Here is a 17,125-nt window from a genome sequence, read left to right as displayed (position 1 = left end):
ACCTGCCAGGAGTGCTCTAGTTGCATCTCCCTGCATGGCACAGGGTTGAACTAGATGACCCTTTGGGATCCCTCCACATCTAAGTGATTCTGTGATACTAAGCACTTTGCCTTTCAGCAAAGAGAACTCATGAACATTAATTATTGCTGGGAAAATTGATAGCCATTAGGGCTGAAGGGCGGGATATAAATACCTAAATAAATAAATAAAATAAATAAACTACCCCCCTTTTTCCATTCTTCTGAGTAATCAAAAAGTTCAAGAATTTATATACCTTGGCTTTATCATAAATTAAAATTGAAACTGTAGTCAAGAAATCACAAGAAGGTTAGATGGTCATCTATGAAGGAACTAGCTAAGATCCATTATAAATCTTTATATACCCCCTATACGGCATAAAGCAACCTTGAGGGATACATGGACTAGCTTGGAAAATTATATTGTAAAATGAATAACTCTATATCCTAAAGCCTCTCTGGTGTTGGCAGGGGACTGTAATGCAAGAACTAGCCCAAATGAGACAGGCCTTTATTCTTATTTCCATCTTATACAACCTGATTTGGAAGCAGGCCTAGATTTGCCATCCAGACAATCCAAAGACAAAGGATGCAACCGGGCCGGGCTGGCCTTTATCTCACCCAATTGGTACATAAACCGAATCTAGTTATTTTAAATGGAGCTGTTCAAGGGGACATCGAGGGTGAATGCACTTTTGTGTCAAACCGAGGGTCTTCTACAATTGATTATTTTGTTGTCCCATATGACATGCTTTCTTTAATGCCTAATAATAATAATAATAATAATAATAATAATAATATTTATTTGTATCCCGCTCCTCTGAGAACAATCAGGGCGGCTAACAAAGTTAAAAATACAAAACATATAAAATCCCTGGTACCCTCCCCTCCTTAAAAAAGTATTAAATTCAATGCAATATTTAAAAAACAGAACAAACAACAACAACAAACAAACAAACATACAAGTTAAAAACTGACCAGAAGGTCAACAACATCATACCAACAAGCAACCAGTGGGAGCAGCAGTATCTTTCCCAGATGTTTTTCTAAGGCCAGGTTCTCTATTCTGGGAAGGCCTGCCGGAAGAGATCTGTCTTAACAGCCCTTTTAAAGATGTAAGTAGACGGATCTCATCTGGCAGGTCGTTCCACAGTCTGGGGGAGACGATGGAAAATGCCCTCTGGGAGGTAGTAGAGAGCCTAGATTTTTGTGGCTGAAGTAGGCCTCTCCCAGAGGAGCGGAGTGCGCGGGGAGGATTGTAGGGGAGAAGGCGGTCCCGGAGATAGCTTGGACCCAAGCCATTTAGGGCTTTAAAGGTGATAACCAACACCTTGTACTGGGTCCGGAAGCTAATGGGCAGCCAGTGGAGGAACTTTAGAACCGGGGTAATATGGTCCCTCCTGGATGTTCCAGAAATTACTCTGGCTGCCATATTCTGTACTAGTTGCAGTTTCCAGACCAAGCACGAGGGTAGCCCCATGTAGAGCGCATTACAGAAGTCTAGACCTGAGGTTACCAGCGCGTGCACAACAGTCTCAAGGTCCCTTACTTCCAGAAAAGGGCGCAGCTGACGTATCAGCCGAAGCTGATAACAGGCGCTCCTGACTGTTGCATTTACCTGGTTCAACATCGGGAGCGACGAGTCAAGGAGCACCCCCAGACTGCGAACGCAGTCCTTGACGGAGAGTGTGACCTCGTCCAGGACTGGAGGTTGCAACCCAATTCTTGGTTTCGGGGCCGCTACCATGAGCACTGCTGTTTTGTCTGGATTCAGCCTCAATCTGTTTTTCCTCATCCAGCCCATTACTGCCCGAAGACATTCATTGAGAGAGGAGATGCCATCAGAATTCAAGGCCGACGAACGAGACATGGAGAAATAGATTTGGGTGTCATCAGCATACTGATAACACCCAGCTCCATAACTCCGAATGATCTCATCCAGTGGCTTCATATAGATGTTAAATAACATCAGGGACAGACTAGCACCCTGTGGGCCTGTGGGCCTAGGTGTGTGGTTGAGAAACGTGTAGAAAGCGATCACTTACCTGTTACACTAAGATCCTTGAGAGAGCCAGCGTGCCATAATGGTTTGAGTATTGGACTATGACTCTGGAGACCAGGGTTTGGTTTCCAGCTCAGCCCCAAAACCCATTGGGTGAGCTTGGGCAAGGCACATGCTGTCAACCTCCCTGAAAGGCCATGGCAAACCCCCATGATAGGGTCACTATAAGTCAGAAATGACTTGAAGACAAACTACACGTGTCCAGAGAAGAGCGACCAAAATGGTGAAGGGTCTGGAAACCATGCCTTATGAGGAGAGACTTAGGGAGCTAGTTATGTTTAGCCCAGAGAAGAGAAGGTTAAGAGGTGATATGATAGCCCTGCTTAAGTATTTGAAGAGGTGTCTTCTTGAGGATGGATCAAGCTTGTTTTCTGCTGCTCCAGAGAATAGGACCTGGAGCAGTGAATTAAAATTACAGGAAAAGAGATTCCACCTCAACATTAGGAATAATTTCCTAAGAGCTGTTTGACAGTGAAAAACGTTCTCTCAGAGTATGATGGAGTCTCATGCTTTGGAGGTTTTTAAACAGAGGCTAAATGACCATCTGTTGGGGGTGCTTTGGCACTATGTTCCTGCATGGCAGTGGGTTGAACGATGACCCTTGAGGTCTCTTCCATGAGTCTGTGAACACAATGTAAGATTTGTGGGTATAAAGGTATATCATTTAATACTAAACTCAGGACTGTCCATGCTATAGTCCAGTAGTTCTCAACCTTCCTAATGCTGCAACCCTTTAATACAGTTCCTCATGTTGTGGTGACCCCCAACCATAAAATTACTTTATTTTAGCGGTGTCTCGGTTCCTACGACCATTGGAAATATGTGTTTTCTGATGGTCTTAGGTGGCCCCTGTGAAAGGGTTATTCGACCCCCAAAGGGGTCAAGGCCCACAGGTTGAGGACTGCTGCTAGTGCTTCTGATTTCTGTATATAGGTGTAAAACCTGGACAGGCACAAAAGATCACAGAAAAAAATGAACCCATTTGAAACATGGTGCTGGATTTTTAAAAGAATAAATAAATGAGTCTTAGAGCAAATCAAGCCTAAACTCTTCCTAATTGCCAACATTACTGAACCAAGGTTATCGTACTTTGAACATATTGTGCTTTGGACTTATCATGAGCCAACATTAGAAAAGTCAGCCTTGCCACTGGTACTCACTTACTTTGCAGAGCGAGAGGCAGTCAGCAAAGAGGAACACTATATTACAGGTGGGCTGATTCATTTGAAGGAGCTATGGACCTCAGTTTTTAAGGCCTGTTAATAACAGAGTGTTTTGGAGGTCTTTCATTCATAGGCTCAACAAAAGTTAAAGATGACTTACTTGATGGCAGTGACATCAAGTTTCTGACAACAATCAGAAAGTCCTTGCAAACTCTGGGGACCCTCTATTAGTGATACTCAAAGTGATGGCTCATGAACCAGTCGGGGAGCACAAGCCATTGGCTGCTAGTCCCTAGCAAGTTTCCAGGAATAAAGGAAACATTTGTGGCCAATGAGTACAAATGTAGTGCCAGTCCCTGGCACAACTGGGAGAAATGACTGCCAGTCTGCCACAGCTGATGAATTAAGATGCACTGTCCTTTACCATGGCTTCCCTCCAAACGCAAAGCCCCAAACAAGGTTCATTGCAATTGTTAATATATGAAAGTCTCACAAAAATAGCTATTGGATTAAGATGGCACTATAAAGGAGAATAGCCATTGAGAGGCAGGGAGGGCCTGGTGATTGCTGTCAACCCTTAAGGCTTAAATTTATCCTGCATTTACAGAGGTAGTTTAACCCTCGCTCTTATAGAACTGGTGCCAAGGAGGCTGTAGAAGTCTTGATTTGTTATCTGGGTACCACGAAAGACTGGATGCAGAAGAATAAAATGAAGCTGAGTCCAGATAAGAAAGAAATGCAGTTGGTCATTAAGAGAACCAACCTGAGGTTTGGTATTGCAGCCTGGTCTGGATGGTGCTGTAATCTCTGAAAAATCAGGCTTTTAGCTTGAGGATGCTCTAGCTCTGCTCCTAGAAGGCCAGGTTGCTGTGGTGGCCAGGAACACCTTTGCCCAGCTTTGGCTGGTATGCCAGCTGCACCCTTTCCTGGGGAAGACAGATCTGGCCACAGTGGTTCATTCAACTTGCTGGGTACTGGTAGTCATGTTCATGTGTTGGGTGCCTTCAAATTGTTTGTGACTTATGGTCACCTAAGGTGAACATATCATGGGGTTTTCTTGGCAAGATTTGTTCAGAGGAGGTTTGCCATTGCCTTCTCCTGAGGCTGAGAGAGTGTGATTTCACTACTTCCCAATTACTGCAATGTGCTTTATGTGGGGCTGCCCTTGAAGAGTGTTCGGAAGCATAAGCTAATGCAAAATTCAGCAGCCCAATTGGTGTTAGCTGTGCATTTTAGACACCACATAGCACAGGTCTTGCAAGAACTCAACCAGCTTCCAGTTTACTTCTGAGCTCAATTCAAGGTGCTGGTTTTGATCTACAAACCCCGAAACGGTTGGGTCTGGGATTTCTGAAAGACTGTCTCCTCTCATATAAGCCTCAAAAATTTGAGATCCTCAGCGGAGGCCGTGTTGCATATCCCAGTATCATATGAAGAACAGCGCTGTTCTTTATGACCTTTTATGTTTGGAACTGTCCTAATGGTTTGTTCTTGGGAGGGTTCTTTGACTGTTTTAACAACTTTTAAAAGATGCTTGTAGTGCTTTTTTCCCTTTAATCTTTATGCTGTTTTAATTGCTTTTATTTATGCATTGAGTCTGGAATCTTTCTGGACTGGGAGGCAATATACTACTAGTTTTTGTTGTTGTATGCCTTCAGATCATTTTCAGCTTATGGAAACTCTTTGGGAAAGTTTACTTTGGCCTACTTCTGAGGTTGAGAGAGTGGGATTTGCCCAGTGCGCTTCCATGGCTGAGCAAGGATTTGAACCCTGGCCTTCCAGACTCCTAGTTCAACCTGCAAATCACCACACCGGCTCCAATATATAAATATTATATTAACAAATAGCTCAGTAAAATACAAGGAATTCATGCGGGAAGGCTGTTTATGAAATTTCTTCTTGACACTGCTGGAAAAAGGAAATTCAAGTAAATTGAGGATGGCCAAGTGTGGCCCTCCGGCTGTTGTTGGACAGCAGCTCCCATGAGACTTCACCATTGGTGATGCTTGCTTGAGCTGATGGGAGTTGCAGTCCAAAAACAGCTGGAACGCAGTGCAGCTGGAAGCACCAGAGGTAGGTAGATCCAGGAGGGTGCTTTAACCATTCAATTGCTTGACTGATGTCACTCTACAAAAGGGAACGAACAAAGCTGGACGAAGACAAGAGAGTCCCTGCCCTCGGGCTTGCGATCTAAACAAGACTAAAAGGAAAAGGAGGTAGCAGAGGAAACGTAGGGAAATTCAGGTTGTGAATTTCAAGTTGTTTCTGACTTATGGTGGCCCTAAGGCGAACCAGTCATGGGGTTTTCTTGGCAAGATTTGTTTAAAGCAGTGGTTCTCAACCTGCCTAATGCCGCAGCCCTTTAACACAGTTCCTCACACTGTGGTGACCCCCAACCATGAAATGATTTTCGTTGCTACTTTATAATATGTGGTTTTCCAATGGTCTTAGGCGATCCCTGTGAAAGGGTCGTTCGACCCCCAAAGAGGTTGTGATCCCCAGGTTGAAAACCGCCGGATTAGAGGAAGTGTGCCATTGCCTTCCTCTGAGGCTGAGAGAGTGTGATTTGCCCAAGGTCATGTAGTGGGTTTCATGGCCGAGCTGGGAATCGAACCCTGGTCTCCAGAGTCATAGTCCCAACACAAAAAAACACTACACCATGCTGGCTTTCTAGGAAATTCATGCACCGGTCTGAAATGTAGGGAATTCAGGAACCAGACTTTGATAGGGTGAGGTTCTGGTGGAACAGCTGCTGGGTGACAGCTGTGGAAGAGGCAACTCTCTAAAGGGTAGGTAGATGGATAGATGGGTGTGTAAAAGCAGACTGCTTTCCTTCTCCCCCTTTTCTCCAACCTGTTGAAATGGCTTATTCTTATGCTTTATAACAAAGTGGGTTTTTGAAAATATGGGCTAATTCTACATCCTACGGGAGTCCCTTCTGCCGGCCAGCATCAGGAACAGGAGATAGGTTCATCTGAATGCCAGGGCTGCCTCTATAGATAGCAAATTCCATCTTCCCCTTTGGAATTTTGAGCAGGTCGCAATGCTAGATGCCTCCGGAGCAGCCGATAGCAGCTGTCTCAGCCCCTCTTCCCCGGGGCAGGGAAGAGCATAGCTCTGTGCTTTGCTCAGCAAAGAGGGAAGAAGAGGTGAGAGTAGAGGACACCAGCAGCAATTCATTGTGCCAAATGCACTCAGCCCCGCCACCTACATGACAGAGAGAAGCAAGATATTTTATGCAGGGGGGTGGTGGGAAATAATGATAAAGACTGCCAAGGGTTGGGAAATCATAGATGGGGATCTGCAGGAGGAGAATGCAGAACAGTAAAGAAGATAGAAAGGGGCCAATTGGAGAGGGGGACCAAGCGCATGGGGTGTTTTAATGTGCCATGGCATGTATACCCTCTTCTTAGCTTTCTCCCCCCATACACACACACACATATACGTGTGATGGTTAATAGGGACCAATCAGAATCTCCTTTTCACCTTCACGCCCCCTTTAGACATAGTAAGGAGAGGTAGATTTGGAAAGGGGCATGTGCTATTTTAATATCTGCAGGCAGAGATGCTACAGGTTGACATTTGGGTTGGTGGGCAGGAGGGGAACGGAGAGTGAGATTGGAAAGAAAAGAGCAGAATTCCCTAGCCATCTTTCCTTAGCTCTGGCAGTGAAGAGCAGATCTGCTCCTACTGAATTGAGATGGGGGGACAGAGCCAGTCATTCTGCAACCTTGAGAGGGATTTTCTAGGGTTGTGTTTTTTAAAGCTGAGAGAGAAAGGGACAGTACTTTGCAGAAGGTACATCTGGTTAGTGGCACTCCTTGCCACTAGAGATCACAATAGCCACTTGTTTAAGATGGTTTTAAAAGGGGTTTAGACAAATGTGGAGAACCAGTTGGTGTAGCGATTTTTGAATGTTGCGCTAGGACTCTGGGACTTGTTGTTGTTGTTGTGTGCCTTCCTGTTGTCTCCAACTTATGGCAACCCTAAAGTGACCTTGCAATGGGGTCTTTTGGCAAGCTTTGTTCAGAGGAGGTTTGCTATTGCCCTCCCCTGAGTCTGAGAACATGTGACTTGCACAGGTCACCCAGTGGGTTTCGTGGCTGAGCTGGGAATTGAACCCTGGTCTCCAGAGTTACACTGGTCCCTCTCTCACTCTTGGGTTAGGAGTGAAGGACTCCCGTTAATGTGAAAAAAACGCAAATAAAAAACCACTATTTATTTTACCCGAGAGAACACCTACCTAGGAATCTCCAGGTCCTCCAGTGGTCTGTGGCCAACATCTGCCAGAAGTTGACCATAGAATCATGCTGGAGGACCAACAAATGCCTAGAGAAGTGTTCTCTTCTTGGTTCTCCAGCACAACTCAATGGTCAACTTCTGGCAGAATTGCGTTGGAGGACTTAGAGATTCCTAGAGAGAACATACTAATCAAAACCACAAATAATCATATCTGCAAAGTCAAAGCCGCAAATGTGGAGGGCCAGCTGTATAGTCCAACACTCAAACCGTTACACTATGCTGGATCTCTAGGACTCAGGGAGACCAGGGTTCAAATCCCTGCTCAGCCATGGAAACCTTCTGGGTGACCTATGGCAAGTCCAACTCTCCCCATGCATTGATAAGGAGCAGACTGCTGATGTCAAGCACGATGTATCTTCTGTCCTCCCACTTTCCCAGTTGCTTTTAAAAGATCCCATTTTCTCTCTCCTCACATTGTACCCCTTTGTCCTCAGTGTACTGCAGTTACTGGAAACAGAGGGTCTGAACATACAGACCAAAATAAAGCAGCTTTGGGTCACTGGAGCATGGCTTTGGCATGGCTTCAGGCCTCTTGGGATGCACGCATAATTTAAATAGCATACCAAAATGACCTGAAGCCGCTTTATTTTGGCCTGTCTGTTTGGGCCTTTAGTTCCAAGTTCCAAAGTAGATTTTCAGACAGTTAAGTCAGAGGAGAGGAAAGGCTGGTGTCTTCTTCTTTCCAGGAGGCTGAGGCAAGAGGAAACTCCTGCAGCATCCTGGTTTCCCTCTTCTTCCACATAAATGACTTTTGCCATCTTGACCACACTTGGAAGCTGCTTGGCTGAACATATCCCTGTTTCTATCCATGAAATGTCAGAAGGTATGAAAGTACCCTGTGGGCACTACACTCCTGCTGTAGTGGTTGTAGGGCCATAAGGACAGGAGCAGAGGAGGCAAAGGTAGCGAGTGAGGGACAGAATGGCAAATGTATGAATGGCAGAAGACTCGGCGTGTAAGGCCACATGCCCTACATTTCTCTTTTAGAAGACTCGGTTACACACTGAGGATTTATTGAGGATGGAAATGAAGACCAGGAGGTTAAGCAAGGATGTCAACGGCAGAGGTCTCTTTTCACATTCACTCCTTTGTTCCTCATTTTTTTGTGCTTCTTATTTTAAAATGTACGTGCTGGAAGAATGAGCGTAAATGAGGATGAAGGAGAACTTTTGCCCCTGGAGTAAGCCCTGTGATGTCTTCCTCAGTACAAACACCCGTTTCTCTTCCACGTGGATTGCCACATTCTTCTCTCTGTGTTGCATGCACACCGTTGCACTCAAAAAGCCCCAGCAAAGCCAGTCATTGTCAGCATCTACTGGTGTGTGTGTTTGTGTGTGTGTGTACTTGAACGCAGTATGACACTGAAAGCTAGACACTCAAACGGGGAGGGAGGGAGAGATGACCCAAGAGCCTTCACAGGCTATTTTTAAAAAAGAGCTTAGAAGTTACTGTGGTGAAATGAAAGCCAAGAGCATTGGAGCAGGGATGGACGAGGGCCAAATGTTGCCATTCAGTTGCAAGACCTCACTGTAAGATCCTGCTTTAATTGGCTGGCTGGCCCCTTCCTTCCTTCTTTCCTTCCTTCCTTCCTTCCTTCCTTCCTTCCTTCCGTCTTCCCTCTTTCCACCCCGCTTCTCCTACCTGGTTATGTTTCTCATTTGCTTTCCCCCCATTTCCCCAGTTTCCCCAGCAAACCAATATTTGCTGTTGGGAATTTAACCATTTTAAAACTATTTTCAAACTGTGGATGCTTGAATCCGTGGATTTAAAAAAAAAAAAAATCCACAGATAAGGAGGACTGACTGTACCTTTCAGTCCTTTGTAGAGCTTTTCTGTTCTTCCTGCATGGAGTTTTTCCTTTCTTCTTTTGTGTTTGCTGTTGGGTTTTTTAAAAAGAAGAATATTATTTCATTTACACTTGTACTATAAGCTGACTGGAAAACTATAGCCACTTGGCAGTATATAAATAATCAGCACAATTTTTTAAAATATTGTAAATTGCAACAGATTAATCCAGCTGTACTGCTCTCCACTCCTGAAACTTTCAACACTGTGTTGCCATTGTTAGCCAGCCTCTGTCTGATGTTGTTGGTGCTGTTCTTATTTGCTGTCAAGTTGAGCTTGACTGATGCTAAGCCTGTGAATGAGAGACCTAAGATCCCCTGTCATCCATGCCCTGCTCAGGTCTTGCCAACCCAGGCATCCTTGACTGAGTCGATCCAATTTTGCCTTCCATGTTACCAAGCAAGACCATTTTTTCCAATGAGTCATGCTGTCTCTTTTCTTTAAACCTCATTCTGCCTTCAGGTTTTTCTTTACCAGCCCATTGCCTCCTTTTTTCTGCATCCTTTCCTTTCTGCTTCCGCAGATCTCTCCTTCTTGTTAACTGCTGTCCACCTATGGCGACCTTATCAATGAGAGACATCCAAGTCACCCTATTAACAGTTCAGGTCTTGCAGGTTCAAGGCAGCCATGGTCCTAGATTTAGTCTTTTTCTACTGTCTTCTACCATTGCCAAGCATCAGGACTCATTAGATGAGTCCTGGGAATGACCCCCTGATATGTCCAAAGCAGAACAGTCTCAGTTTAGGCATCCTGGCTTCTATGGGGAACTCAGGCTTGGTTTGCTCTAGGGCTCATTCATTTGCCATTTTAGCAGTCCATGGTATCTGCAGAACTTGCCTCCAGCACTACATTTCAAATGAGACGATTTTCTTCTCGTTCTTAATGTCCTGTTTTTGTTGGCTCACGGCTGAGGAAATGTGGTGGGATCCTTGGAGAACCACATGTGGCCAAGCAACCTTGGAGTATGGTCAAGATGGCAAAAGAACGCACAAGATAATGTAGGACAGATGAAAATAGTTTGCTTTTGCCAAAGCCTACAGGAAAGGACAAGACTCTGGCCCTTTTCTCTCCTTTCTATCTGCTGAGTTAATTGATGCAAACTACTATCGAGCTTTGAACTAGTTTGCAGAAATTGAAGTAGGAACAAAGGGCCAAAGTGGGAGGAAACTAGAGAAACTGGGACATTTTAAAAGAAGCTGAGAAAGTGGGATGGCAGAGCATTCCCCCATCGAGATCAGGACACTTGGAAGGTATGCACTAGACCCAGTTTTGTTCACTTCACAAGGGAGGGGCGACAGGATTTAAACACTGCTATCTCCCACCAGCACCACTCCAAAAAAGCACAGTGCATAGACACACGCTCCTTTTTCTCCTCTGTGAGCCTCAGCTGGTGGCTTGCAATTTATAAGTGACTCTTAAGCTGTCTCAAGCAGAGCGTGAAGTTCTCCTGTTCCCCCTGGGCAACTGCAGACCATCAGCTTGTAAACCACAGCGTACAAGGATGTCCCAAGCTGAGTGCACAAGACAAGGGAGTGCAACAGTTCTCCAACAACAGCTGCTTTGAGAGATCCAGATGCTTTGAGAGTGTGTGTTGTGAAGCTGGCCCTTTGCAGTATTGGCTTGGATGGGGGTGAGGTGGAATGCCAAACAGTAACAAGGACTTCGTGTTCCATCTAGGGGTTAAATATGTATTTTCTTTCCTATCTCTTTCCTTATTGCAAGAATAGATGAGCCTAAGGGACAGTCTTCTATGTAAAGTCAAAGGCTTTCATGGCTGGCATCCATAGTTTTTTGTGGGTTTTTCGGGCTATGTGGCCATGTTCCAGAAAAGTTTCTTCCTGACGTTTCGCCAGCATCTGTGGCTGGCATCTTCAGAGAAGATGAAGATGCCAGCTACAGATGCTGGTGAAACGCCAGGAAGAAACTTTTCTGGAACATGGCCACATGGACAGCTTTCTACTTTCAGGGGCTACAAAATGCCACCCCCACCCCCATGATAAACTAAGGAGAAGCGAACAGAAGTGATAGTTTTTTGTGGGTTTTTCAGGCAGTGTGGCTATGTTCTAGAAGTGTTTATTCCTGATGTTTCGCCAGCATCTGTGGCTGGCATCTTCAGAGAATGCACAAAACCCACAAAAAACTATGGATGCCGGCCATGAAAGTCTTCAACTTCACAAAACAGAAGTCAATTTCTGGTTTTGAAAAGACAGGTATTGTGTGTGGGTGTGTTAAACTGTGCAGGGTAGAGTCTGTTCGCATTCTGTGCCTTGAAGTCATTTTTGATTTATGGCAACCGTATCCTAGGATATCCTTAGCCAGATATGTTCAGTGGGCAACTGCCATAGCCTTCTTCTGAGGCTGAGAGTGTGTGACTTGCCTCAGTCCACCCAATAGGTTTCCTGGGCTGAGTGGCGATTCAGACCCTGGTTTCGCAGAGTCCTAGTCCAACATTCAAACAACTATGCCACACTGGCATTCAGTGTTCAGGCAGCGTGCAACCAACATAAAAGGTGAATTGCAACACTTTGAGGCTTCCAGAATATGAAGGAACCTTTCTCTTACCAGGAAAAACACCCCAGGGATCTGGGAAGTCCAAAACCACCAAAAGAAAACCCCAACAACATATGACCTCCTAAGCTGTTCTTCTTTGCTTCATTGTGTGATGGTCCTTAATATCCATAGTGTGCAAATATAGCCTCTTCCTCAATATCAGATTAACTGAATGAATGCCTTAAATGTAGTCCTGGAATTAAAATTAGAGTGTGGTCGCTTTGCCATACCTGTGCGTCCCTCCCTTCCTTGGTAATGATATAAGAAAATGTCTGTGCTAAGGGACGAGGTTCACCTTTTAAACTGCTTTTATGGTTCAAAGCTCACCTTGCTTGCGTGGTCTACTCCTTCTCAAGAATGTCTTTGAGGTTAGTGCATGGTGGGAGCTGTCCCTTTTGCTTTGCCTGGTGCTACTCATCTGTTTTACTCCTCTACCAGTAGTGATGTTATTGGCTTGAATGTGCTTCACATGTTAGAATCATTCAATGAAAACCTGTGGCAGATGCTGTCCTTCCCATCCTACTGCTAGGACCTCAACCTACTTCTAGGACCTACTGTAGTCGGACCTCAGAGTCTGGCCTTGTGTAACCAGCTTTCATGGGTGATCCTCAGACACAAGGGTGCAAATTCTCCAATTTGGGGGGGACTCAACTCTGGGTAAGAGGAAAGGGCTAAGTGTATACCTCCAGCTCAACTAGTAGAACACCAGTTTGCTAGAATCTGTAAGGCTTCATTGATTTCTTGCTGGAACCTGCAAAGACTCTTTTGTTGGGAGGGAGGTCTATAAATTTAATTTCTCCTTTCCTCTTTGTAGCACCCCCTTAGAACACATTTTCCCAGGAAAACCCTGTGATAGTTTCCTTTTAGGGTTGCTGTAAGTTAGAAACAACTCAAAGATACATGACGACAACAACTTAGAAGTGATACAGATAGCTTTGCATTAAATGGTGGACTCTCAAAAACTTCAGCTTTCCCGTGTGTTATTTTCTACTTTCTGTGATTAATGCTTCTTCGGCTTTCTATTTTTCTAACATTGTGTTTTTGTATGTTTTCTGTGACTTAGGTGGCATTTTGATCAAGCACCTAAAGTTGTTTATTCAACAAAGAGAGAGAGATTCTGGGAGCTGTAGTCCAAAAGAATAACTTGTCCACATTTTGTTTATCAGAGACACCCAATTTTCATTTCCCTTCTTGAAAGCCATATTGAAAAGGAAACATTGACATAATGTCAGTGTTGTTGTCTTAATCCATGACCAGTGTCTTCCCATTTTGCACCAACGTTCAGGTGTGACACGCACCGCTGGATCACTCTCCCTTGATTATTTCAGTTGCTATGTAAAATCAGGGACAGCGTTCTTTCCCCTTTAATAGTTGTGTAAAAGATAGAATTTCATTTGTTTGTTTTGCAAGCTGAAACCTGCTGAAATTCCTTCTTCCATACCCTCCAGCGTTTCACAGATGAAAACCAGGAGACGTGTGGCCAAGCAGCATCAAAGTGTGGTCAAGAAGACAAAGGTTATGAGAGGCTGCAGAAGTTTGCTTTTGCCTGAGCCTCCTGAGAAAGGCAAGATTGCTCCGCTTGTCTCTTGTCCCCGCTGCTGGGTCTAACTGAGCGCAAACTGCTTTTGCATTTTGAACTCCGTTTTCAGCAACAGAAGTTGGCTGAGGACAAAAGAGGAAAGTGGGAGGAAAGGACCTTTTAAAAACAACTGAAAAAGTGGGAAGGCAGAGGATTAATTAGGGAGCTTATCGCGTGAACTTTAAAACCGTCTCAAGCCTCCCGGGCTGAAGCCGGGACACAGGATGGAAGCAGGGATTGTCACATGCTAAATCGCCGCCTAATCGATGCCCACCATCAGCCTGGGCCCAAGCTGGGTCCCAGTCGTGCTCCTCCAGCACTTTTTGGAAGTTGGAAGCTTTCCGGCTTCTAAAAAGTGTTGGCAGAGTGCGGCTGGAACTCAGGATGTTGGCGGGCGGCGATTAGGCAGTGATTTAGCATGCAATAATTCCTGCCTCCATCCCGTGTCCCAGCTGCAGCCTGGGAGGCTAGAGACCGTTTTAAAATTCATGTGATAAGCTCCTAGGACTGTTCCTGCCAAATCAGGGGGTTATTGTCTTCTACACAACCATTGAAGGGACAGCAGCCCTGTCCCTTATTTCCCTTAGTTATATTTTCAAAAGCAAGTCTTCCCTTGCAAATCCAAACAAGTGTGACCAAGACCTAGCAGCTGAGCATTCTGGGGACTGCATGGATGCCGCCTTCTTTCTCTTAGCAGTCCAAAAATCATTACAGATTAACAATCCAGAAAATCTTTGGCTTGGGCCCATTAGCAATAGCGTGTTTTATCCGTCTCTCTCTCTTTCCTGCGTCTTGACTGTCAATTAACCCCACTTCTCATTGCTAGGAAATGAATCGCCCACCAGCTCCAGCCAAAGCGGTATTCTGGCTCCTTTCAGCATACTAACCTGACAGTTGATGGCGGTTTAACCCCCCTCTTCCACTGCCTAACCACCTGCCGCGATCAATATTAATCAATGTCAACGATTAGGTAATGCTTCCCTTTCATCCCCCCCAAATACTCTTATGCTACATGTGTGTTAAAATTGGAGCAAACAAATACAAGGCTTCTCAATCGCTCTTTTGATGCATGTCCGGAGCTGGAGGGTGGAAAAGTGAAAAGACCCAACTGTATCTCAAAAATTTCTGCAACAGAAGGGAGGTGGGGAGCGTTTGCTTTAGTCTTGCAAAATGAGAAAAATCTTGCATGTTTCTTCCCTTTTTCATTTTTAGTGTGCAGGTATTCACACTAAGGACCGCTTCACATGTTGATGCACTTTGGAGGGAAGTTTCCCTTGGAGACTGGGGTGTAGCTATGGAAAGGGGGCAAAGTGAGAGCATGTTGTTGTTATTTGTTGTAAAGCAAAACTTTGACTTATGGCAACCCTATGAATAGGAGACCTCCAAGCACCCCAGTTTTTGCTCAGATGTTGCAAACTCAAGGCAGCAGCCATGGCTTCCTTGAAGGAACCAATCCACCTGTAAGGCAGTCTTCCTCTTTTCAAAGTGCCTTCGTCTTCACAAAGCTTTACCATTTTTTCCATTGAGTTATATCATCTCACAATATGATCAAAGTACGACAGCCTACACTTAGTCGTTTTCACTTCTTATGAGAATTCAGGCTTCACTTGCTCTAATCCTTTTATTGCTCATTTTGGCAGTCTGTTGTATCTGTACCACTCTCTTCCTCCATTACATTTCAGACAAGTTGATTTTTATTTTCCTTTCCGCTTTCTTCGCTGTCCGGCTTTTGCAACCATAAGTAGAAATTAGAAACACTGCAAGGGGAGCATCGCCGCTCTGCATTCTGCATGAAATTTTCCTTCAGTCCCCAGATTTCTGGCATTGCAGCAACTCAAGACACTGACGCTGAGCCTTTTGAAACAGTGTTTCGGCATCCAAAGAAAAGGAGCAGGCAAATATGAGCACAGCAGATAAAACTCTGCTCTGTGTGAACCATTTGTAATACTAGAAAATTGAGGGTTAAAGGGAAATTTCATTGTATGTGTGTGTTTGTTCCTTCAGGTTGCTTGTTGACTCATGAATTTCATAGGCAAGGAATAGTCAAAGGTAGTTTTGCCAGTTTCCTCCTTGGCAATGTAGCCTAGATCCAAGTACTAACCAGGGCTCAACCTACTGAGCTTCCAGGATCAGATAGGATCTTGGAATTTAGGCTCTTTTAGGGAATTACTGCATATACTCATGTATAAGTCTAGAAATTTTAATCAAAAATTGACCCGTTAAATCTGGGTCGACTTATCCATGGGTCAATATAAGTACTGTACTTTAACTCTTATCAAAAAGGGAGCCATGCCTTGATGGAAGGTGAGAGCTTAATCTCTTCTCGAAGCACCAAAAAGAAGCACCAACCTTCTCTACTATCTCATCCATTTATCCTTTAGGGTGAGCACAAAACAGTTACGCCTGTCAAAATTTTGAAAGATCTTTAGCATTGTGAAGTCATAGAATCATAGAATCATAGAGTTGGAAGAGACCGCAAGGGCCATCCAGTCCAACCCCCTGCCATGCAGAAAATCCAGATCAAAGCATCCCCGACAGATGGCTTTCATGGCTGGCATTCATAGTTTTTTGTGGTTTTTTGGGGCTATGTGGCCATGTTCTAGAAAAGTTTATGCCTGACGTTTCGCCAGCATCTGTGGCTGGCATCTTCAGAGATGCTTGCGAAACATCAGGAATAAACTCTTCTGGAACATGGCCCCATCTTTAGCATTGTTTTCCTTTGCTTCATCCTTTACATCCTTTGTTACACGCTGCTCGGTTTTACCCTCAACTTATCCACGGATCATATCAAAATTCATTATTTTGGCCAAAACCTGCACTCAATTTATACATGAGGTCGACTTTGACGTGGCAGAATTCATATTGGGAGCATGCTTTCATTTTGACTTGCTGTAGTTACACCTCTGTGGAAGGCAATGCTGAAGTGAGTGAACATGTTCTTGGCCACTGCCTGGCATTTCATGCTCATTTCCCCCTCCTTGGATCCCATCTCTCCGTCTGTTTCAGGGAGCAGCCGATCTTCAGCACCAGGGCACACATCTTCCAGATAGATCCGGCCACCAAGAGAAATTGGATCCCAGCTAGCAAGCATGCCCTGACGGTCTCGTATTTTTATGACGCCACCCGTAACGTCTACCGGATCATCAGTGTGGGAGGCACCAAGGTGAGACCCAGGAGGTGGGCAACTACTCTCATAATATTTTTTAATGTCACCCAATAGAGGTACACCTCCATTAATGAAGTCAATATGTTCCTGGGCATGACTTCCTTAACATTTGGAATCAGAGGTAGAATTAACATGGAAAGAATAGGAGAGGTTCCTGCACCACTAAAAGAGCAATTCAATGTGTTTCAGCAAACTTTGCATCCAAAGCTAACAATATGCTAATGCAAAATGAAACAACCAGGTCAAGTAAGCCTTGCATAAATAAAGAAAAACATTTTGAATCCTCAAGAGAGCTCTTGAAAACGTATTCCAAAACACACCCAGCGATGATTTTCCCCCCTTTTCCACTTCTTATAATTTCCGACAGATTGGAAAGCCTTTGTGGGTAAAGAGCGGGGCATAAATATTCTAAATAAATAAATAAAATTAACAATAAATCTG

General features: G+C 44.6%; 1 protein-coding gene across 7 annotated transcripts in view; it reads left to right on the top strand.

The window, feature by feature from the left end:
* Positions 1-17,125, top strand: part of LOC149308495 (homer protein homolog 3-like) — a 62,786-nt gene that overhangs the window by 22,945 nt on the left and 22,716 nt on the right. For 4 of the 7 annotated variants that reach the window (XM_089535846.1, XM_089535847.1, XM_089535845.1 and 1 more), the window contains 2 exons: positions 14,345-14,488; positions 16,525-16,681. In XM_089535846.1, coding sequence (XP_089391972.1) covers positions 14,475-14,488; positions 16,525-16,681 — 171 coding nt within the window. In that variant the 5' untranslated portion in view covers positions 14,345-14,474. Of the gene's footprint in view, positions 1-13,387; positions 13,504-14,344; positions 14,489-16,524; positions 16,696-17,125 lie in introns of those variants that run through there. The other 3 variants (XM_089535844.1, XM_089535848.1, XM_089535849.1) reach the window with 3 other exon arrangements.

This window comes from Sceloporus occidentalis, unplaced genomic scaffold (genome assembly GCF_023333645.1).
Source record: "Sceloporus occidentalis isolate IW3139 unplaced genomic scaffold, rSceOcc1.0.p SCAF_8, whole genome shotgun sequence".
In the NCBI taxonomy this organism is placed as follows: Eukaryota; Metazoa; Chordata; class Lepidosauria; order Squamata; family Phrynosomatidae; genus Sceloporus; species Sceloporus occidentalis.
Note: the sequence above shows the minus strand (reverse complement) of the source record. Positions and strands in the feature narration are given on the sequence as shown.